We start from the raw sequence: 23,939 nt of genomic DNA, 5'->3' as shown, positions 1-23,939 counted from the left end.
CAGGAGGTGAGTTACTCGTCGCAGGATTCCTAGCCTCTGACCTGCTCTTGTAGTCACAGTGTATATATGGCTACTCCAGTTCAGTTTCTGGTCAATGGTAACCCTCAGGATGTTGAGTGGCTATGAGAAAAGATTAGCTGGCAGCATAAAGTTGCACCCTAAAATATTTTTCTAGGGAAAAAGTTGAGCTTATTAAGAATGCCAAAGGAATTTTTCATGTCGAGGTAGGGGGCATGGCAAAAATATTAAATGAATACTTTCCATCTGCCTTCTCAAAGGAAGCAGATGATGTAAAGGTTACATGAAAAAAAAGAGAGGGAATTTATGGACAGAAAAAGGGATGTTACGAAAAAGATTAGCATTACCTAAAGTTGGCAAGTCACCTGATCCAGATGAATGCATCCTAGGTTGCTGAAAAAAGCAAAGGCAGAAATAGGAGAGGTATTGGTCAATCTTTCATCCTCTTTGGATAGAGCAGTAGTGTGAGAGGACTGGAGAGTTGTTCATGTAATGCTGATACTCAGAAAGGTGAGAGGAAACTGTGGGCCAGTTAGCCTGACATCAGTGGTGGGGGAGTTACTGGAAACCAGTATCAGGGACAAAATAAACTTTCATTTGCAAGATTGTGAATTAATCAAGGAGTGCCAGCATAGATTTATTAAAGGCAAATTGTGTCTGACAACTCATTTCAATTTGAGGTAACCAAGGAGGTTGATGATGCGCTAGGTGTTTGACAATAAGGACTTTGGGAAAACATTCAACAAAATGCCATACAGCAGGCTGGTTAAGATGGAAGCCATTGGAATTAAGCAGAAAGTGGCAGGATGGGTGCTCATTGACAGGAAGCAGAGGCAGGTGGTAGATTTCAATTTTTTTTAGGTTGGAAAGGGGTGTGTGATAGTGTTTCCCAAAGCTCAGTTTGAATCCATTGCACTTATCAAAATTTCTAAATGACCTAGTCTTCACAAAGTGGGGAGGCAGTGACTTAGTGGTAATGTCACTGGACTAGTAATCCAGAGGCCAAGGCTAATGCCCTGGGGATGTGGCAACTGGTGGAATTTAAACTGAATAAATACATATGGAATGAAAACTAGCCTCAGTAATGGCGACCATGAAACCATTGCCGATTGTCATAAAAACCCGTCTGATTCATTCATGCTCTTCAGGGAAAGAAATCTGCTGTCCTTACCTCGTTTGACCTACATGTGACTCCAGATCCACAGCAACGTGGTTGACTCTTAACTGCCCTGTGAAATGGCCTAGCAAGCCTCTGCAAAATCTGAAAAGAATGAAATCAGACAGACACCTGGCATCAAAGTCAAAAATGAACGAAGCCAACATCAACCTTGGCACCAGAGATGACCACAGCACACCCGGCTCGGATGACCCGGTAAAGTTCTCCTTGCTGACATCTGAGGGGGTGGGGAGGTTGTGGGGGGGGAGGGGGCAGTGCTAAGATTGGGAGAGCTGTCTCAGTGACTAGTCAAGCAACAGCCTGAAACAGTCATACTCCTGGAATTATATCCTACAAACAACATGCCAGACACCACCATCACCATCCCTGGGTGTGTCCTGTCCAACCAGCATGACAGACTCACCAGAGGTGCTTGCACATTGCTGTACAGCCAGGAGGGAGTTGCCCTGGGAGTCCTCAACATTGACTCCAGATTCTCATCAGGTCAAACATGGGCAAGGAAGCCTCCTGCTGATTACCACCTACAGTTGCCCCTCCCACCCGCTACCCCCCCCCCCCCCCCCCCCCGGCAGCTGTGCTCCTCCATGTTGAACACCAATTGGAAGAAGCACCGAGGGTGGCAAGAGCACAGAATGTACTCTTGGTGGGGGACTATAGGAGCAGAAATTAGGCCATTCGGCCCATCAAGTCTGCTTCGCCATTCAATCATGGCCGATAAGTTTCTCAACCCCATTCTCCCGCCTTCTCCCCGTAACATTTGATCCCCTTACCAATCAAGAACCTATCTATCTCGGTCTTAAATACACTCAGTGACCTGGCCTCCACAGCCTTCTGTGACAATGAATTCCATAGATTCACCACTCTCTGGCTAAAGAAGTTTCTCCTCATCTCTGTTCTAAAAGGTCTTCCCTTTACTCTGAGGCTGTGCCCTCGGGTCCTAATCTTTCCTACTAATGGAAACATCTTCCCCACGTCCACTCTATCCAGGCCTTTCAGTATTCTGTAAGTTTCAATCAGATCCCCCCTCATCCTTCTAAACTCCATCGAGTATAGACCCAGAGTCCTCAAACGTTCCTCATATGTTAAGCCTTTCATTCCTGGGATCATTCTCGTGAACCTCCTCTGGACCCTCTCCAGGGCCAGCACATCCTTCCTGAGATATGGGGCCCAAAATTGCTCACAATATTCTAAATGTGGTCTGACCAGAGCCTTATAAAGCCTCAGCAGCACATCCCTGCTTTTATATTCTAGTCCCCTCGAAATAAATGCCAACATTGCATTTGCCTTCCTAACTACCGACTCAACCTGCAAGTTAACCTTAAGAGAATCCTGGACTAGGACTCCCAAGTCCCTTTACACTCCAGATTTCTGAATTCTCTCCCCATTTAGAAAATAGTCCATGCCTCTATTCTTCCTACCAAAGTGCATGACCTCACACTTCCCCACGTTGTATTCCATCTGCTACCTCTTTGCCCATTCTCCTAACCTGTCCAAATCCTTTTGCAGCCTCCCCGCCTCCTCAATACTACCTGTCCCTCCGCCTATCTTTGTATCATCTGCAAACTTAGCCAGGATGCCCTCAGTTCCTTCATCTAGATATAAAGTGAAAAGTTGTGGTCCCAATACTGACCCGTGCGGAACTCCACTAGTCACCGGCCGCCATCCTGAGAAGGACCCCCTTATCCCCACTCTCTGCCTCCTGCCAGACAGCCAATCTTCTATCCATGCTAGTACCTTGCCTCTAACACCATGGGCTCTTATCTTACTGAGCAGCCTCCTGTGCGGCACCTTGTCAAAGGCCTTCTGGAAGTCCAAGTAGATAACATCCATTGGCTCTCCTTTGTCTAACCTATACGTTACCTCCTCAAAGAATTCTAACAGATTTGTCAGGCATGACCTCCCCTTGATGAAACGATGCTGACTTTGCCCAATTTTACCATGCACTTCCAAGTATTCTGAAATCTCATCCTTAATAATGGGCTCTAAAATCTTACCAACGACCAAGGTCAGGCTAATCGGCCTGTAATTCCCCGTCTTTTGCCTCACTCCCTTCTTAAACAGGAGGGTTACATTAGCGATTTTCCAGTCCTCTGGGACCCTCCCTGACTCCAGTGATTCCTGAAAGATCACCACTAACGCTTCCACTTTCTCTTCAGCTATCTCCTTCAGAACTCTGGGGTGTAATCCATCTGGTCCAGGTGATTTATCCACCTTCAGACCTTTCAGTTTTCCTAACACCTTCTCCTTGGTAATGGCCACCCATACTCACCTCTGCCCCCCGACTCTCTTGAACTTTGGGGATGTCACTCGTGTCTTCCACTGAAGACTGACGCAAAGTACCTATTCAGTTCCTCCGCCGTTTCTTTGTTCCCCACTCCTACTTCTCCAGCGTCATTTTCCAGTGGCCCAATGTCCACTTTTGCCTCTTTCTTACCCTTTATATATCTAAAAATTCTCTTGCAATCTTCTTTTATATTACTGGCTAGTTTACCCTCATATTTAATCTTCTCCCTCCTTATTTCTTTTTTAGTTGTCCTCTGTTGGTCTTTGTAGGCTTCCCAATCCCCTGGTTTCCCACCGCTCTTCGCCGCATTGTATGCTTTCTCTTTAGCTTTTATGCTGTCCCTGACTTCCCTTGTTAGCCATGGTTGCCTCGTCCTCCCTTTAGTATGCTTCTTCTTCCTAGGGATGAATTTTTGTTGTGTCTCCCAAATTACTCCCAGAAACTCCTGCCATTGCTGTTCCACTGTCTTTCCTGCTAGGCTCATGTCCCAGTCAATTCTGGCCAGCTCCTCCCTCATGCCTCTGTAGTTGCCTTTATTCAACTGTAATACCATTACATCTGATTCCAGCTTTTTCCTCTCAAATTGCAGGGTAAATTCTATCATATAATGGTCACTTCCTCCTAAGGATTCCTTCACTTTAAGCTCCCTTATCAAATCTGCCTCATTACACATCACTAAATTTAGAATTGCCTGTTCCCTAGTGGGCTCCACCACAAGCTGCTCCAAAAAGCCATCTCGTAGATATTCCACAAATTCCTTTTCTTGGGATCCACTACCAACCTGATTTTCCCAGTCTACCTGCATATTGAAATCCCCCATGATCACTGTAACCTTGCCTTTCTTACATGCCTTTTCTATCTCCTGGTGTATCTTGTGCCCCACATCCTGCCTACTGTTCGGAGGCCTGTACGTAACTCCCATTATGGTTTTTTTACCTTTGCGGTTCCTCAACTCTACCCACACAGATTTTACATCATCTGACCCTACATCATTTCTTGCTATCGATTTAATTTCATTTCTTACTAACAAAGCAACCCCACCCCCTCTGCCAACCTGCCTATCTTTTCGATAGGGTGTATATCCTTGGATATTTAGCTCCCAGTCCTGATCCCCTTGCAGCCATGTCTCCCTGATGCCCACCACATCATGCCTGCCAATTTCAATCTGCGCCACAAGCTCATTTACCTTATTTTGTATACTGCGTGCATTCAGATACAACACCTTCAGTCCTGTATTTCCCGTCCCCTTTCTCATTGTCGTCCCTTTATCTGATGTGCTTGAAGTTAGATTCCTAGCCCTTTCCAAACACTCTGTCCTATTTTTTGTTCTGGAGACTTTAATAGGGCTCTCTGGGCTCTCCTTTCTTTTCAGTTTTTTCATAATTTTCCATGAAGTTGAATCCACCCCCCAACACGCTAACCTGCTGCTTTGTTTCCCATTAGTCATACTTATTGGAGTTGTACCCTTCCCTCCCCCCCACCCCCACTTTCTAGTTTAAAGTCCTGTTGACCACCCTATTTACCCTTTTCGCTAGAACATTGGTCCCAGATCGGTTCAGGTGGAGACTGTCCCAACGGTACAGATCCCTCCTGTTCCAATACTGATGCCAGTGCCCCACGAAATGGAACCCCTCTTTACCGCACCACTCTTTTAGCCACGTGTTTACTTCCCTTATTCTCGCGTCCCTATGCCAATTGCACGTGGCTCAGGTAGTAATCCGGAGATTATAACCCTTGAGGACCTGTTCTTTAATTTAGTTCCTAGTTCCTGATAATCCCCAAACAGGTCCTCTTTCCTAGTCTTATCTATGTTATTTGTCCCGACGTGGACCACAACAACTGGATCCTCCCCCTCCCTCTCCAATATCCTTTCAAGCCGGTCAGAGATGTCCCTCACCCTGGCACCAGGCAGGCAACATACCATGCGGGACTCTCGATCCTGTTTACAAAGGAAGCTATCAATTCCCCTAATTATAGCATCCCCTACATCTACCACTTGTCTTTTAGCTCCCCGCTTTTGAATGGCCTCCTGTGCCACGGTGCTGTGGTCAGCTGGCTCATCCTCCCTACAGCCCTCTTCCTCATCCACACAGGGAGCAAGTACCTCGTACCTGTTGGACAAGGTCAGGAGCTGAGGCTCCTCTATTCCCTCACACAGGATCCCTCTACCTGCCTCACTTGCAGTCACACCCTGCTGACCCTGACCACTGACCGGACTTGAAGTACTTAATCTACCGGGTGTGACCGCTTCCTGATACAAAGCGTCCAGGTAACTCTCCCCCTCCCAGATGTGCCGCAGCGTCCAGAGCTCGGACTCCAGCTCATCAATTCTGAGCCGGAGTTCCTCCAGCAACCGACACTTGCTGCAGATATAGTCACTGCGGCACACAATGGGATCTGCCAGCTCCCACATCATACAGCTACAGCACATCACCTGCCCAGCCATCTCGACTTAGATAATTAATTAATTAGCTTTGTCCTGTTTTTTTTTTTCAAATTTTAGTCTGGGTCTGTGACGGGTGGTGAGTGAACCAACAAGAGGGAAAAACCGACTTGACAACGACCTTATCTATCGGCCTCAGATGCATCTGTCCATGGCAGTATTGGTATGAGTGAGCACTACACAGTTCTTGTGGAGACAAAGCCCTATCTTCACATTGAGGATATCCTCCATCATGTTATGTGGCACTACCACTATGCTAAACAGGATTGATTTTGAACAGATCTAGCAACTCAAAGCTGGGTACCCATGAGGCGATGTGGGCCATCAGCAGCAGCAGAATTGTTTTCAACCACAATCTGTAACCTCATTACCTGGCATATCCCCCACTCTGCCATTACCATGAAGTCAGGGGAACAACCCTGGTTCAATGAAGACGGCAGGAGGGCATGCCAGATGCATCACCAGCCATATCTAAAAATGAGGTGTCAACCTGGTGAATCTACAACACAGGACCACTTGCTTGCCAAACAGCAGAAGCAGTATGCGATAGAAAGAGCTAATTGATCCCTTAACCAACAGATCAGATCTAAGCTTTGCAGTCCTGTAACATACAGTTGTGAATGGTGTGGACAATTAAACAACTAACGGGAGGAGGCTCAACCTCCCTCAATGATGAAGGAGCCCTGCACATCAGTGCAAAAAAACAAGGCTGAAACATTTGCAACCATTTTCAGCCAGCAGTGCTGAGTGGATGATCCATCTCAACCTCCTCCTGAGGTCCCCAGCATCACAGATGCCAGTCTTCAGCCAATTCAGTTCACTCCATGTGATATTAAGAAATAGCTGAGGGCATTGGATACAACAAAGGCTATGGATCCTGACAGCATGTACTGAAGCTGTGCTCCAGAACTAGCTGCACCACTAACCAATCTGTTGCAGTACAACTACAACATTAGCACCTACCTAGCAATGTTGGACAATTGTCCAGGTATGTCCTGTCCACAAAAAGCAGGACAAATCCAGTCTGGCCAATTACTGCCCCATCAGTCTACTCTCAAACATCAGCAAAGTGACAGAAGGTGCCATTGCCAGAGCTATTTAGTGTCACTTACTCAGCAATGATCTGCTCACTGACACTCAGTTTGGGTTTCACCAGTTCATCTCAACTCCTGACCTCATTATAGCCTCACTCCAAACATGGACAACAGAGCGGAACTCGAGGTATGGTGAGAGTGACTGCCCTTGACACCCAGGCAGTGTTTGACTGAGTGTGGCATCAAAGAGCCCTGGCAAAATTGAAATCAATGGGGATTGGGGGGAAAACTTCCCACTGGTTGGAATCATACCTAGCACAAAGGAAGATGGCTATGGCTATTAGAGGTCAATTATCTCAGTCCCAGGGCATTACTGAAAGAGTTCCTCAAGGTAGTGTCCTAGGCCCAACCATCTTCAGCTGCTTCATCAATGACCATCCTTCCATCATAAGGTCAGAAGTGGGGATGTTTGCTTATGATTGCACAATGTTCAGGCCATTCGAGGCTCCTCGGATACTGATGCAGCCAACGTCCAATTGCAGCAAGACCTGGACAATATCCAGGATGAAAGGTGGCAAGTAGCATTCGTGCTACACAAGTGCCAGGCAATGACCATCTCCAACAAGAGAGAATCTAACCATCACCCCTTGACATTCAATGGCATTACCATCACTGAATCCTCCACTATCAACATCCTGGGAGTTACCATTGACCTGAAACTGAACTGGACTAGCCATATAAATACTGTGGCTACAAGAGCAGGTCAAAGGCTTGGAATTCTGTGGTGAGTAACTCACCTTCTGACTCCCCAAAACCTGTCCACCATCTACAAGGCACAAGTCAGGAGTCTAATGAAATACTTTCCACTTGTTTAGATGAGTGCAGCCCCAATAACACTCAAGAAACTCAACACCATTCAGGACAAAACAGCCTGTTTGATTAGCACCTCATCCACCACTTTCAACATCCGTTCCCTCCACCACTGACACACAGTGGCAGCAGTGTGTATCATATACAAGAGGCATTGCAGCAACTTGTCAAGCCATCTTCAACGGCAGCATTTAACCCATGACCTCTACCATCTAGATGGACAAGGGTAGCAGATGCATGAGAACAGCACTACCTGCAAGTTCCTCGCCAAGCCACAGACCATCATGACTTGGAACTATATCGCCATCCCTTCACGTTGCCAGGTCAAAGTCCTGGAACTCCCTCTCTAACAACAATGTGGGTATACCTACGCCACATGGACTACATTGATTCAAGAAGGTGGCTCACCACCACCTCAAGGGCAGTAAATGATGGGCAATAAATACCACATACCATGAAAGAATAAAAAAATTCATTCAGGGAAATTAAGGATTGGGCAATAAATGTTGGTCCTGCCAGTCACATTCACTAGCCTAGATTGCCTAACCTCTCCTCATAAATGTGACTTATGGAAGCAGCCCTGGTAACATATTGTCCACTTGTTCCAAGGGCAGCATATCTTTATGGTGTGGTGCCCATAACGGTATGCAGAGCTCTAGCTGTGTCTAACTCGGGCTTTGTACAGCTATGGCAAAACGTCCTCCTGGGATCAGAAATATTACTGATTTAAAAACTTGTTGGAAGCATGTTGGCCACTGTCTGTTTATTCTGCATGAAACTGGCATTTACATAGTTTAGATGTATGATGTATCAGATAAACCCCAAAACCAAAAACAAAAAACTGCAGATGCTGGAAATCCAAAACAAAAAATAAAAAATAAAAAATACTGTACAGTCGCTACTGTACAGTCGTAGTACTTGACGCCAGTTCCTTGGCATTGGAGGTCGGCCCACTTTGAATATTCAACCTCCCTCCAAGCCTCGTATCTATTAATGGGTTTGGACTTTCGGGTGTTAGCATCAGCCCATCCCATATCGATAGCGAGTTGCTCCAGCTGTGTACAGTATTGTACAGTATTTGTTGTATGTTGTACAGCTGTGGCAAAACGTCCTCCTGGGATCAGAAATACTACTGATTTAAAAACTTGTTGGAAGCATGTTGGCCACTGTCTGTTTATTCTGCATGAAACTGGCATTTACATAGTTTAGATGTATGATGTATCAGATAAACCCCAAAACCAAAGACAAAAAACTGCAGATGCTGGAAATCCAAAACAAAAAATAAAAAATAAAAAATATAAAAAATAAAAAAGAACTGTTGAAGGGTCATGAGGACTCGAAATGTCAACTGTACTCTTCTCCGCCGATGCTGCCAGACCTGCTGAGTTTTTCCAGGTATTTTTTATTTTTTATTTAAAGGCAGCATTCTACTTTAGGATAAAAGCAAAATACAGCAGATTCTCCTGAGCTCCTATCTATCCCTGACCTTCTAATGTGCTCCATCCCAACTTAAACAGTATAAAACCCATCACATTTCTACCTCTCTTCAGCTCTGAAGAAAAGTCATACGGACTCGGAATGTTAACTCTGTTTCTCTCTCTTGATTTGCAAATCCCTTATGGAATTTTGTAGAAACAGGCCATTTGACTCCATTAGTATTTGCAAGCCCCTTCCCACCCTACTTCATCTAATCCTGTCAATATAACCCAGTAAACCATGCTATTAGCATATCCTTCTATTTCTTTCATTCATCTACTTAGCTTGCTGCCTAGTTGTAATTCACCATGAATAATTGTTTGCTCATGTGTCTCTACAAATAAAATGAAAAACTGTATGTGGGCTATGATGATGAGAATATTCTCAGACTTCCTTTAGTAATTTTTTTTGTTTGTTATTACAAATTTAAGAAACAGGAAGTGATCAGACTGATTGATAACATTGATGAACTGTGAGCCCTAAGTATGGATCAACAAGCAACAAACAAGTCATCCCACTCCTGGTCTGTATCCCGGTCCCTTTTCGGGCTGTTGATACTGATGGCATTGCTGATGATAATTCTGAGCCTTCATCACATAAAGGTGTGTAGAATGATAAACCAGCTTGTTCATAATAAACTGAGGTGTTAAACAAGGCTTGGAGTGGCAGAGTTTAAAAATGTGGTGTGTGGTATGTGTGTGTGTGTGTGTATGCTGATGGTGTGCTGCAAATAGAAAGCAGCATGGTATTTGGGCAGGGGTGGTTTGTAGTTTTTTTTTAAATTCCTCATGCTCTCCAACTTTCACTGTCATTATCCTCCTTTTGACGGCATTAACACTTGTGTAGCAATATAATTGCACTGGCAGCTGCTCTCCTCTAATAACTTGCTCAGATACCTACTATTCAAATATGAACCTTGACAGAAAATGTTGACTAGCTGTGCAAAAAAGATTACTCCAGATAAAATTAGGTGTGTCTGTAGCTGACGTTCAAACATCCAGCAAGTCGATAGCAATCAGGATTGGAGATACCGGCTGGTCACAGTGTTTCCCTTCCTGAACCCACATGTGCTGAGGCTCATTGAATCATTCTTAATGCTGCCTGGACAAGATCAGTTCACTCAACACCAACCAGATATTGAACTTGGAGCCTTCTTGGTCTGCACAGTTTGGGAACATTAGGGAAAGAAATTCTGTATTAGCTTCAGCTTGCCCACAGAAATGTGGAGATGTGAAACCTCCATCTGTTGGCCTGTCACTGACCTCATCCCAAATCAAGGGGACAGGATAGTTTACATAAATATAGCAGGTGTCATCATCTATAGTGACCCAACTGAGGAACCTGTCCCTCACTCAAGTAGCGAATCTCGGAGACGCTCTAGAAGGAGGGAGCAGAAGGTTTAGATTGGACCGAAGAGAGATCAGGTATTTTTTTAACTTTCAGTGCGCCTTTCACAAATGTCAGCTGATCCTTCTTGCATCAGTTACAAATTGTCATTGCAATTTTGGGCCCGTTTTTGACCCACATTTTGTCATAAACAAAAGGCAAGTGCAGACGAACTTGATGTGCATTAAGACAAAGGCAGCAGAATTTTGGATGACCTCAAGTTAATGGAATCACAGAATGACAGAATGGTTACAACACAGAAGGAGGCCATTTGGTCCATTGTTTCTGTGCTGGCGCTCCGAAGGTGCAATTCGCCTAGTGCCACTACCTCACAGTCTCTCCATAATCCTGCACTTTCTTCCTTTTCAGGTAATAATCCAATTCCCTCTGGAATGCCTCGATTGACTCTGCCTCCATCACACTCTTAGCCAATATATTCCAGATCATAACCACTCACTACACGAAAAAGATTTTCCTCATGTCGCAATTGCTTCGTTTGCCACTTACCATAAATCTGTGTCCTCTTGTTCTTGATCCTTCCACTAATGGGAACAGATTTTCCCTAACTGCTCTGTCCAGGCCCCTCATGATTTTGATTACCTTTATGAAATCTCCTCTCAACCTTCTCTTCCACAAGGAAAACAGTCCCAACTTCACCAATCTATCTACCTTCCTCATCCCTGGAACCATTCTCGTCCATTTTTTCCAATGCATTCACATTCTTCCTAAAGTGCAGTGCCCAGAACTGGACTCAATCTTTCAGTTGAGGCCGAACAGTGTTCTATGCTTGTTTTAATACTCTAAGCCCCTATTAATAAAGCCAGGATGCTGTATGCTTTATTAACTGCTCTCTCAACCTGCCCTGCTACCTTCAATGGCTTATGCAAATATACATCCAGGTCTCTCTGCTCCTGCACTCCCTTTAGAATGGTGCCTTTTATTTTATATTGTCTCTCTGCATTCTTCCTGCCAAAATGAATGACTTCACACGTCTCTGCATTAAATTTTATCTGCCACTTGTCCACCCACCTGTCTATGTCCTTTCAAAGTTCTAAACTATCTTCCACATAATTCACAATACTTCCAAGTTTTGTATCATCTGCAAGTTTTGAAATTTTGCCCCAAACACCAAGACCTCGGTTCAGGAACAGCAGGAGGATAGAATGTTGGAGATTGGCCAGGAGTGCGTTGAAATAATGAAGTCTAGAGGTGAAAAGCGCACAGATGAGGGTTTTGGCTGAACATGAGCTCAAGCAGGGACAAATTCCAGTGATGTTTGGAGGTGGAAATAATTATAGCACCAGTACTTGGTCAAAGCTCACCTTGAGGTTAAATGTGACACCAAGATTGTACAGAGTCTTGTCCAACCACTTTCCTAAGTGTACTCAATGCAAACAAATCTTATCATAGTTTAAATTTTTTAAGAGGTTTGACTCAGTTTGTCCAAGCAAATACTGTGATAAGTAAAAATTTCCTCCAATTCAATTTTGGGAAGGCCAAAACGATTGTCTTTGGTCCCTGCTACAAGCTCCTTTCCCTAACCACTGACTCCATCCCTCTCCCTGGCAACTGTGTCAAGTTGCACAAGACTCTGTACAATCTTGGTGTCACATTTGACCCTGAGATGAGCTACTGACCACATTTGTGTGCCATCCCTAAGACATCCTATTTTCACCTCCAGACATCGCTGGAATATTTATGTCTCTGTCTCAGCTCATTTTCAGCTGAAACCCTCATTCACGCCTTTGTCATCTCTAGACTTCACTACTCCAACATTCTACCCTCCATAAACTTGAGGTTATCCAAAATTCTGCTGCCTTTCTCTTAATATGTACCAAGTTCATCTGCCCTCACCTTCTTTGTAACCTACATTGGCTCCTGGTTAAGTAATGCTTTGATTTTTAAATTCTCATCTTTGTTTTCAAATCCATCCATGGCCTTTCCCCTGTATCTGTGATCTCTGTAATCTGTAATGGTGGTGCCTTCAGCTGTCATGGCCTGAGGCTTTGGAATTTCCTCCCTAAACCTCCCTGTCTCTCTAATTTCCTTTCCTCCTTTTAAGATGCTCCTTAAAAACTATGCCTTTGATCAAGCTTTGGGTCATCTGACCTAATTTCTGCTTATGTGGCTTGGTGATTTATAATGCTCCTGTGAAACACCCTGGGAAGTTTTGCGACAATAAGGGCACTAAACGATTGCTCAGAACAGGTTTGAACATGAGGGAGCCCAGGTTAAAAATTCAGATTAACGGTAGACATTTTACTGCAGGCAATGCAAACACAAATTTGAAAACATTTCATAAGGACCTAATGGGGTGATTTGTACCAGCTCTGTAGAGATGGGTTAGGACAAGGGAAGGCTGGCAAAATGATGCGGGAAGGCATCGGGTTGGGTGTGTCCGATGCTTTCCCATCACCATGCCAGCAATGAGAAAAGTTTCCAGAGCCATGTCAAAGTGACTAAATGTCTCTTGGCACTGCTGCTTGGTGGGAGGGAGGAGGAATCTTTGAGGGTGTCCTCCATTTTGGGGCACTCTATGGCCTAAGAGACAAGATGACAATGGTCGCCACCATGGCAACAGCACTGCCTGGCCTCAATCACCGACCCACCACCACCACCCACCCCAACTTTCTGGGGTGGGCTGGCTGACTGGTCCCAGCATCCCTGACCCCAGTTCCCAGTTACTGGACTTTAATGGCACAGAGCCAGTGAAGTGCCCTCCTCCTGCAGGTGCTGCACCAGCAATGGCCACCCTTAGCAGTGACACTGCTGGTCCTCTGATTGGGCCATCAGTTCTTTGGTGTGGGCCATTGTCCTCAATGGGACAGCTGCCCTGGTGGCAGGTATGTAATTGTCTGCTGCTGGAAAAATGCAGTCCTGAGTCCCGCTGCCCACTGAAGTGAGGTCAATTACCTCCAGCTTTTGATCCTGGCAGTGGGACTCCTACCATCTCGCAGAATTTGGCTCAGTGAAACACATTCAGAATGCTTAATTCAGCTGTTTTCAAGAGTCATTTGAATAGAACAACTTCTTTGGATCAGTTGGCTGCCACGTAGCTCTGGCTTCCACGTTTCCTAAAATCTGACACCCAGATTTACCTGAACCCCAGGGGGCTGTATTTTTGCATGGGCCTCCGGACTTCGATGTCAAGATTAAATAAGGATCTGGGAACCCCACTTGCTGGGAGCGAGACCGGCACTATGATGTTCGGGGAGCTGACCTCCTGATTGGCTGCTTCCAGGTTCACTGACCAATTAAGGATGGCAGGATGGCCTTCGTGCTGTGAGCACCAATCAGAGGGGTACAATATGCAGTGTAAGTCTCTGTAATTAAAAGCTGGTTGGTGTATAAAGTCTAGGCTCCAGTTCTATCTTAAGCAGCTGATTATTCAACTTCTACTAAGGTGATCCTGTTAATAGAGGAGAATCGGGGATGAGATTGGGAAATGTAGTCCATGTGGCCAAGATTCCTGATGACCACAACCAAGAGGGAATGTTGGCTGAGGACTATGTAAATTGATTGAGCTAATTCATGCTGTTTGCCTCTCTCTTCAACAGCTTTAACTCCATTTACGTTGCTGCTTTTCTGGTTTCTGGTTCCACATGGTCCTTCATCTCATCCATCACTTTAATTAGGCCTGTTCCCCAAGGTCCACAAGCAGAATGATTCTAGAAAATCAACATTTCCAACTTGTTCCTGTGCTATTGCTTTAGTCTGTTTGGTTCTTGATTCAATCTTTTCCCCCTTATGCAGCCCCCAATCACTGGGGAAAAAACCTGAGATTTTTGCTAATTTCTTCTGTCACTTGATAATTTCAGGTTCTCTGCTCCCAAACTTCTCCTTCTCACTGTGAACATCAATGCTTATATGCCTTCACCCTTACTATGGGACAATCTCCGGTGTCTGTTCCTTCCTTGAACAATTCCAAACAAAGTGTACTCATGACAGGTGTCAGGTAGAAAATACAATTGAGAACCAAGAGGAATACAGAAGATTCGGAGGGGAGGTAAAAAAGCATATTAGTGAAGCAAAGAGGAATTATGAGAAAAGACTGGCAGGCAACATAAAGAGGAATCCCATAGTCTTCTATATGCATATAAATAGTAAAAAAGTGGTAAAAGGAGGAATGGGGTTGGTTAGGTACCTAAAAGAGAATTTGCACATGGATGAAGGGGCCATGGCTGAGATATTAAATGAATCCTTTGCATCCGTCTTTACCAAGGAGGTAGATGCTACCCAGGCCATGGTGAGAAATAAGGAAACTCTGTCATGAGAAGGGTTCAAAATTGATAAGGAGGAAGTGTTGAATAGACTGTTGGGTGCTTAAAGTTGACCAGGAATCGGGACCAGATGAGATGCATCCAAGGATATTGAAGGAAGTGAGAGTAGAAATTGCAGGGGCACTGGCCATAATTTTTCAGTCTTTCCTAGACTCAGGGGAGGTGCCAGAGGACTGGAGAATTGCAAACATTATGCCCTTGTCCAAAAAAGGTTGTAAGGATAAGCCCAGAAATTTCAGACCATTCAGTTTAACTTCAGTGGTGGGCAAGATTCTAGAAACAATTATTCCGGGTACAATTAGTAGTCACATGCAAAAATCAGGGTTGATAAGGAAGAGCCAGCATAGATTTCTAAAGAGAAAATAGTGTTTAACTAACTTGCTGGAGTTTTTTGAAGAGGTAACAGAAAAGACAGATGAGGGTAATGCTATTGATGTGGTGTACAAGGACTTTCAAAAGGCATTTGATACAGTGCCACACAACAGACTTGTGAGAAAAGTTATTGCTCAGGGAATAAAAGGGACAGTAGCAACATTGGTATAAAATTGGTTGAAAAATAGGAAGCAGAGAGTAATGGTCAATGAATATTTTTCAGATTGGTGGAAGGTGGAGTTCCCCAGGGGTCAGTATTGGGACAGTTGCTTTTCCTGATATATATTAATGATCCAGATCTTGGTGTGCAGGGGGCAATTTCAAAGTTTGCGGATGATATGAAGCTTGGGAGTGTTGTAAACTGTGAGGAAGACCATATAGAACTTCAAAGGGAGAAAGACAAGTTGGTGGAGTGGGTAGCTAGGTGGCAGATGAAGTTCAGTGCAGAGAAGTGTGAGGCGTTGCATTTTGGTAGGAAGAACATGGACAGACAATATAAAATAAGGGGTGAAATGTTGAAGGGGGCGCAGGAGCAGAAAGACCTGGGTGTATATGTGCATAGATATTAGAAAGTGGCAGGACAGGTGGAGAGAGCAGTTAATAAAGCATATAATATCTTGGACCTTATTAATAGGGCATAGAGTACAAGAACAAGGAGATACTTGTTAGACCTCAGCTGGTGTATTGTGTACATTTCTGGGCGCCGCATTATAGGAAGGATGTGAACACATTGGAGAGAGTGCAGAAGAGGTTTACAAGAATGGTTCCAGGGATGAGAAACTTCAACTATGAGGATCGATTGGAGAGGTTGGGACTGTTCTCCTTGGAGAGAAGAAGGCTAAGAGGAGTTTTGATAGAGATATTCAAAATCATGAGGGGGCTGGACAGAGTAGATAGGGAGAAGCTGTTCCCGCTCATAAAAAGACCAAGAATGAAAGGGCACAGATTTAAAGTGATTTACAAAAGAAGCAAATGTGATGTGAGAAAAATCTTTTTCACACAACGAGTGGTTTGGGTCTGGAATGCACTGCCTGGAAGTGTGGTGGTTCAATTGAGGCATTCAAGAGGGCATTGGATGATTATTTGAATATAAACAATGTGCAGGGGTACGGGGAAAAGGCAGGGCAATGGCACTAGGTCATAATACCCATTTGGAGAGCCAGTGCTGACACTATGGGCTGAATGGCCCCCTTCTGTGCCGTTCAAATTCTATGATTCTGTTCCAACCCAGCGAGATCCTGAACAACTCTCAGGCTTTTTCCCTTTTGTAAATCACTGCTTCTTTCTTGGCTGGAACTGGGTGTGTTTTGGAAAATTAACCTGAAGTTAAACTATATTTATTATATTATAAAAATGTGCCTTTCAACATTGTCAGGAAAAATCAACCTCAGGAACAGCAGCAAATTGGAAGAGTAACCTACCTCCAAAGTTTTATTCCACAATGAGGCAGAAAGTGGAAACAAGGAAGCTCCCTTGGACACAGAGACTGTTGCAATGTGGCTACCAGAATCACAGCTTCACCCCTGAAGAAAGGTCAGAGGGGACATTCCTTATGAAAATGATCGAATGGCCAAAACCACCCTGCCCTGCTGTGCCCTTTCATAAAAGCAGCAACCCAGCACATGTCCGCTTTGTAATTTTAAATTCTACAAAGACTTTCTACGTTGGGGATCAGTTACAAGTGATGCTGCAAATGAATGATTTTGAAGGCCACCCAAAGCAATATGGGGGTGACTATCTCCAAGGCCGGATCCACACCCCAGCTTTAAAAGCTGGTTCAGCAGGAACAGTTGTAGATAACCAAAATGGATTTTACTATATAAATTTTAATTTATCTTGGCCAGGGAAAGTTGAAGTGTCTGTTTTTCTGGTTCATCCGAGTGAAGGGATCCAAGCACTTGAAAGGCTACGCAAGGAACGGCCAGAGAGAGTATATTTTAAAAGTACCTTCAAATTAGGAGCTACCACCGAGACCACTGTGTGTAACCTTTGTTTACCTCAATCCAAATCACTTTGCAACTTTACCGATCTCAGGACAGGGGAGCCCTGGTTCTGTTACAAACCAGAAAAGCTTCCCTGCTCTGCTCATATCAATCATGCAGTGGGAGGTTATGAGCAGAAACTCTTAATGCAAGAAGAAAAACATTTTTTCCAAAGGTATGTCACTTAACGCTCTTTTTTCTTTTCTTCATATCCCTGAGACAAGGGAAAATTCACCAGTCTCATGTTCCATTGCATGTGAATGGTAATGTGGAGGAGTGTTAAATCCTTGTCTCTGCTCCGAACTCCTTTTGAACGTGGCTTGCTGCTGGGAGTGTGGGATTGATGGATGTGCTTTATAGAACCAAACCTGTCATTGCTGGAATGTCAATTTGAAAACAGGAACATGGAGACTTCTGGGCACATCATAGCTTTCAATTGGAGATTAGAAGCTCTTGAGTGGCAGATTTAATAATAATTATAATAATTTTAACAATAATAAATTTAATAAGTAGAAAGTGTGGGGGGGAAATGCAAGGTGTAAGACATCCTAGACCACTCCAAAGAGATGTCTGAAGGGCATCATTAGCAGATACTTTGAAATTGATGCATTCCCTGTTTCCTAGACAGTGAATGGTATGTGGTAGAGACAGATAGAGAGCGAGAGAGAGAGAATTCAAGAAAATTGTATACTCTTGCATGGTAACTTAAATTCTGCACCCATGATGAGGCATCTCACTAGCATTACCCAAAAGTTTCCAAGAAACTGGAATGAATCTATATACCTTATGTCAAAGATCCAGTTGTCTTTTGGTAAGTGGATATTTATTATTTATTTCCATCAACATTGTCTTCTCTCCTGAAGCTGTTGAGTATTGGCTGGATTATGAGTCTATAGGTGCCTCTCACCCATCAGTACTACCCTTAAGTGAACGTTGTTTATGCCTGAGTCTTAGCCTCCAAATATGTCTTTATCCAGATTCCCATGTATGTGCACACCCAGCAACTGTACTTGATAGTGATCAGGACAAAGAATCCTGACTGACCCCATCTTAACTAGCCCAAGAATGCCAAGGCTAGTTCTAGCACCATCACCATCAGTTCAGACCATCTAATACAGCACACAAAAGGGACTGAATCTGAGACTTGGAGATGGATTTTCTTGCTAAGTTTGGAAACTAGGAGTTGGGCCATTTCCCAATGTCGCGGTCCTGATTTCTAAAGTCAGCCCTCTCACCAGGTATTTTGGTTTGTAGGTGTGGGCTGGAGTCAGGCCCTCTGCCTCCAAAAGCAGCCCCAAGTTGGCAACAGAGGCGGGTGGATGGTGAGGCCAACAGTTTAGAAGATCTGTCTCCATTCCGTGGACGTCGTCCCAGTCCTGTACATGGTTGTTAGGCCCTTTAGCCCTCACATTGCATATCCCTCAATCTCACACCCACCCCATGCCCCTCATATCCTCTCCATTCTCCCATGCTCCCATACATCCTCCATACCCACTCTCCCAGCATCGACTATGTACAGAACCAGCCAGCCATTGGGAAGTTTGAAATACTCCTGAAACTGACATATTAAGCAAAGAGGCTTTGAATATCTCCTTTGGGAAAAAGAAAGATCTACTTACAACCTCAAAAATATCAATCAAATGTCACAGCCAATCATATACTAATGAAAAAAAGCACATCGAGCCACTTAGACATATATTAATAGCCACACAGGTGTTGAAAAAGTCTTCAAAGAAAGAATAACTTACTACAAGGTAATAAAGATGCAATCAAACAAAGCTTGCACTCCCCTGTAAGCTATGTAAACGGATCACTGCTGAGCTGAGTTCATTATGCATGTTATCCATCCTGGAGCTCGTCCAAGTATTCATAATGAGGCCACCAGGCAACTGTATCCACAGAAGCAGTTTGATTAGATGACCAACATCTGTTTTGCTGGACAGCCTCTCCTGGTTAAATGGCCTCCAGGTGGGAAGGCTGCCTCCAAGTCTCCTTGCTCAGACTTAATTGGAAGGAGGTGGGAAGGCAACAGGATCTCCACCCCACGCCCGCCCATCTGATGATCACACAGACCACCCCCCCACCTCAGAACACACCACTGGGAGTGGGGCTGCCAGGGCATTAGGTTCCACCGGTAGCCACTGTTGTAATGTAGTAAATGCAGCATCAATTTTCACACAGCAAGCTCTCTCAAATGACTATATGATAATGATTAGATAATCTGTTTCTTGAGGGGTAAATATGAGCCTAGACCCAGGGGTACCTTCTGTGCTATGGAATCTTTTACATCTGTCTGATCAGGCAGGTGGAGCCTTAGTTTAATATGTCATCCAAAGATTGGCATCTCCAACAGTGCCTCACTCCATCAGTATTAGACTGATGCATCAGCCTTGATTTATATGCTCAAGTCCTGGACTTGGACTTGAATCTAAAAGCTTCAGGTTCAGAGGCTAATGTGCTACCAACTGAGCCACAGCTGAAACATAGTTAAAGGCAGGGGCTCATGGGTAATGATTGCTGGATAGATTTTAGTATGGGTCTCTTCCCATGACAACCAGATCACATGGGCCTTCCTCCATGCAGAGTTAGTATGATCGCCATTCAGAACATTGGGCAGAATCCTCTGCCTGTCAGGCGGGCGGGCACGGAGCTGATCGCTACCCGCGATCGGCTGCATGCTGCCATTTTACATGGGCGGGCCAATTAAGGCCCACCAACATGACGTGCGGCCAATCACGCTCAGCGCTACCTGTGCGGGCGGGGGGAGGAGGGAGAATCGGGGCCTGTGCTCTTTCGAGCCTGTGCTCTTTCGAGCATGCGCATGTGCGCGAAAGAGCACAGAAATCTCCCAGAGCTGCCTCAGGGAGATTAAGTTCAATTTGAAACTTCAAAATAAAGAAAGGCAAAAATCATTTACGCATGTCCTCTCATGTGACAGCATCACATGAGATGGGACATGTTTATGAAATGTTTGAAAAATATTTATTAATTTCATAAATCCTTCATGAAACCTCATCCCGCCCGTGGATGAGGTTTCATGAAAAATATGAAGGCCGCTTGGCAGGCCTGTCAATTTAGGCCTTTGACAGTTTGGCGGACGCACAGCCACCTCTGGTGCGTGCCCACTGAACAGCAGATCGGATGACGCACAGTGACGTCGGGATGTGCGCCTGACGTCACCGCGCGTCATTTTATGCATCGGCGTGTGGGGGCGCTGAAGAGAAAATTCTGCCCATTGTGTTAATTGCCACTTAAGCTAAAAGAGACATTCTAAAGTACAACTGTCTTGCAAAGTCCCGCATTTGTAACACCCCTCCCCAAAAAACTATAAAAGTATTAATATAGTAATGATTTTTCCATAACACTATCAAAATACAATATTGTAAATATTTTAACAACTAACTTAGTGCATACAGCACAAGTGACATTCTTTCTTCTTTTGTCACATTTCACCATTCATCATTCTGCCTTGGCAACCTTATCAGGCTTAAACCGTAACAATCACCTGAATGTGACAATTTGAGATTTAAAGTCCAGTTTACTCTGTCGGACCTTTGGCCTGAATTTAACCCAATACAGGTAAGACAACTGGTATTTTGTGAATCAGTTATACAGGGCATTGGTGAGACTGCATCTCAAATACTGTGTGCAATTTTGGTCTCCTTATTTAAGGAAGGATGTAAGTGTGTTGGAGGCGGTTCAGAGGAGGTTTACTGGATTGATACCTGGAATGAGTGGGTTGTCTTAGGAGGAAAGGTTGGACAGACTGAGCTTGTTTTCACTGGAGTCTAGAAGAGTGAGGGGTGATTTGATTGAAGTATACAAGATCCTGAATGGCCTTGACAAGGTGGACGTTGAAAGGATGTTTCCTCTTGTGGGTGAGTCCAGAATAGAAGGCACTGTTTTAAAATTAGGGGTTGCCCTTTTCAGACAGAGATGAGGAAAATGTCTTTCTCTGAGGGTTGTGCGACTTTGGAACTCTCTTCCTCAGAAGGCAGTGGAGGTGGGGTCATTGAATATTTTTAAGGCAGGGGTAGATAAACTCTTGTTAGGCAAGGGAATCATAGGTTATCAGGGATAGATGGGAATGTGGAATTTGAAATGCAAGCAAATCAGCCATGATTTTATTGAATGGCGGAGCAGGCTTGAGGAGCTGAATGGCTTACTCCTGTTCCTATTTCTTGTTATCCAAATAAGATCCATTAAGTAATTACACAAAACTTAACAAAGGGCATTGGTTGATCAACAATCGGCAGCTCTTGCTTCCTGCAAAATTGTAGCACAGGTTATGCCCTCCTCAACTTCTTCTCTTCTCTTCAAACTGTGCTGCCGGTGTCTCTCAAACTCTTCCATTTATCCTTCTCCTTGGGCTTCTTTCATATCATGTTGGTCCATATTCCAACATTACTCACACAATTGCTCAGAGTTGATGTTATTATCTATACATTGTCTCTTTCTCTGCTAGAACATGTATACTTACAAATTCCAAAGGTATTCAAAGGTCACAGTTCATAGCCTGCTAGCAGGGGCACAATTCTCTTGCAAATGAGTTACTTGCACGACTGGTCGATTCACTTTTTATCCAATATGCACAAAAGATTTCCGTTTTCATTTTGTGTACTCTGCATAGTGTTTTCATGCCCTGGTTAAAAGATTATACCATAGTTTTGCAAGCTTCATGTTACTTTTTAAGATCTGTATTGGATTGCCCATAGTCTAGACCCTGGGATAGAATTTTTGATTGGCTCAAAAGTTTCACAATTTGCTTGTTCTGGTTAACTTTGTCATATTCTGGTTAACATTGCTGACTGCTGGAAAACCATCTGATTTCTGGATACTTGAATCTGTAAATTAGAATTCAAGGAGAAATCCCTTTTCATAGTACTTCTTACCCTCTGGATTCAGTAATTTCCTTTGTTTCCCTTTAAATTCCAACACTAAATTATCATCAGGCTCTACTATTTAAGACAGACTCTGAACTACTCTGTTCAGGTTTTAACTCCGGATCTCCATTTTCTTCCATGCCTGCATATGTTTCGTGTCCAAGCCTGTGAAGAAAATCTCCACCAGCTTAACATCTGAATTGTCCAGCAGAGCAATCAAATTTACTACATCCTGTTTAAATTTGGGATCACTTTTATCTTTAAGGTTGTTTTCATGATTTAATTTTTCAGTGTTCTTTTCCAGAATGTGCAATTTCACTGTGAATATCCCTGTCCAGGGTATCGTGTGTATTGCCTGGGCCTGTTAAAATCTGTTTGATTTTTACTGTTGCCATAATGGAGGTGTAACTGGGAGTTGAATTAATTAGGGGAGCTAGGAGTTATCATAGTAGTAATTTGTGAAGCTGTGTGTGTGCTTAAAATTATTTATTTTATTAATAAATGTTTAATTTAGTTTTGTAAAAAAAAAACCCTAAGACTCGGTGGACTTATTACTACTGAATTCAAGGCACACATTTCAAAATAAAAATACAAATTGTGAAACAATTGTGGCAGTTGTTTCAAGTTCCCTCTGGGGTTTGAGCAACTTAGCGTTTACCACCTGCTGTGTTATAACACCAGACTCCTGTTCTTCCTTTGACTAGAAGGTCTTCTTGGGACCCCTCCATTCTGCTTCCCTCCTTGGTCTTGGGACCTTTCGGTTCTTTTGGGAAATCTACTGTCTCTGTAGTTCCCTCTCCCAGTAGACTGCTAACAACTTGGTAGCTCCCTTGAGATCCAGAACTCACTTGACATTCACTGTTATTTTTAACTTTAGAGCAACTCATCTAAGATTCTTAGACTTATTTCCCTCCACAATCTGCTAGTATGTCAGCGAGAGAGAGACTTAAACAGCTCCCTGCAACTTTAAGCATCATGACCAACTGAACTCAAACTGCTTTTGAGTTCTCTGTGTGCGTGGGGGTTGGCCTCCCTCGCTGGACCCCTACTATTAGGCAGCACAGTTTTTTCTACTCTTGTTTGCTTTAATTTTCCTTCAAGAGTCGTAAAAATCTCGTTGGAAATGCAGGCATCTTTTAAACTGAAACTAAAATTTAACTTCTTTTCTTAACAGACAAATACAGAAATACAAATCAAACTTAAACATGAAAGATATACCTTGGCCGGGATTTTCCGGCCCTGTCGTGGGCAGGACCCGCCGTGGGTGAGGTGGCGCTCCAGCTTGAAGTCCATTGACTTGCGGTGGGACCGGAAGATCGCGGTGGTGGGCGGGTGTGGAAAATCCCGCCGCTTGTCCTTAACACACCCAAATACACATATAACTTAGATAAACTATCCCAATTTCCTAACAAATGCTGCTGTTAAAGATCAAAGGGAGGCCCAAGTTGTTTTGCTGGGAAGAAAGTGTAAGTTGTTCACATTTGGACAATGGCAGCAGCATCTATGTTTACAGTGGTTAGACTGTTAGCCTCCTAAGCCCTAGGAAGGTGTTGTAAATGTTGGGTTGCAAACAGCTATACTTTAAACTGTCCATTTGGTTCCAAGATAGAATAGAGCTGGAGCCTGGGGTCTAAATTATAGCTAATCAGCATATGGATACGAGGTCCTTACGGTTCACGTTGCCATTTGAGAGAAGGAGACTCCTGAGGAAACCATGGAAGTATTGGGTTGCAA

The 23,939-nt window shown here is 44.0% G+C and overlaps 1 protein-coding gene across 1 annotated transcript in view; it reads left to right on the top strand.

Annotated features, from left to right (window-relative positions):
- LOC144691695 (NXPE family member 3-like) overlaps nt 1-23,939 on the top strand; it is a 64,291-nt gene that overhangs the window by 8,959 nt on the left and 31,393 nt on the right. The window contains exons 2-3 of the mRNA XM_078560051.1: nt 9,740-9,904; nt 16,716-17,497. Coding sequence (XP_078416177.1) covers nt 9,788-9,904; nt 16,716-17,497 — 899 coding nt within the window. The 5' untranslated portion in view covers nt 9,740-9,787. The remainder of the gene's footprint in view (nt 1-9,739; nt 9,905-16,715; nt 17,498-23,939) is intronic.

Source organism: Cetorhinus maximus, chromosome 16 (genome assembly GCF_964194155.1).
Source record: "Cetorhinus maximus chromosome 16, sCetMax3.hap1.1, whole genome shotgun sequence".
Lineage (NCBI taxonomy): Eukaryota > Metazoa > Chordata > Chondrichthyes > Lamniformes > Cetorhinidae > Cetorhinus > Cetorhinus maximus.
Note: the sequence above shows the minus strand (reverse complement) of the source record. Positions and strands in the feature narration are given on the sequence as shown.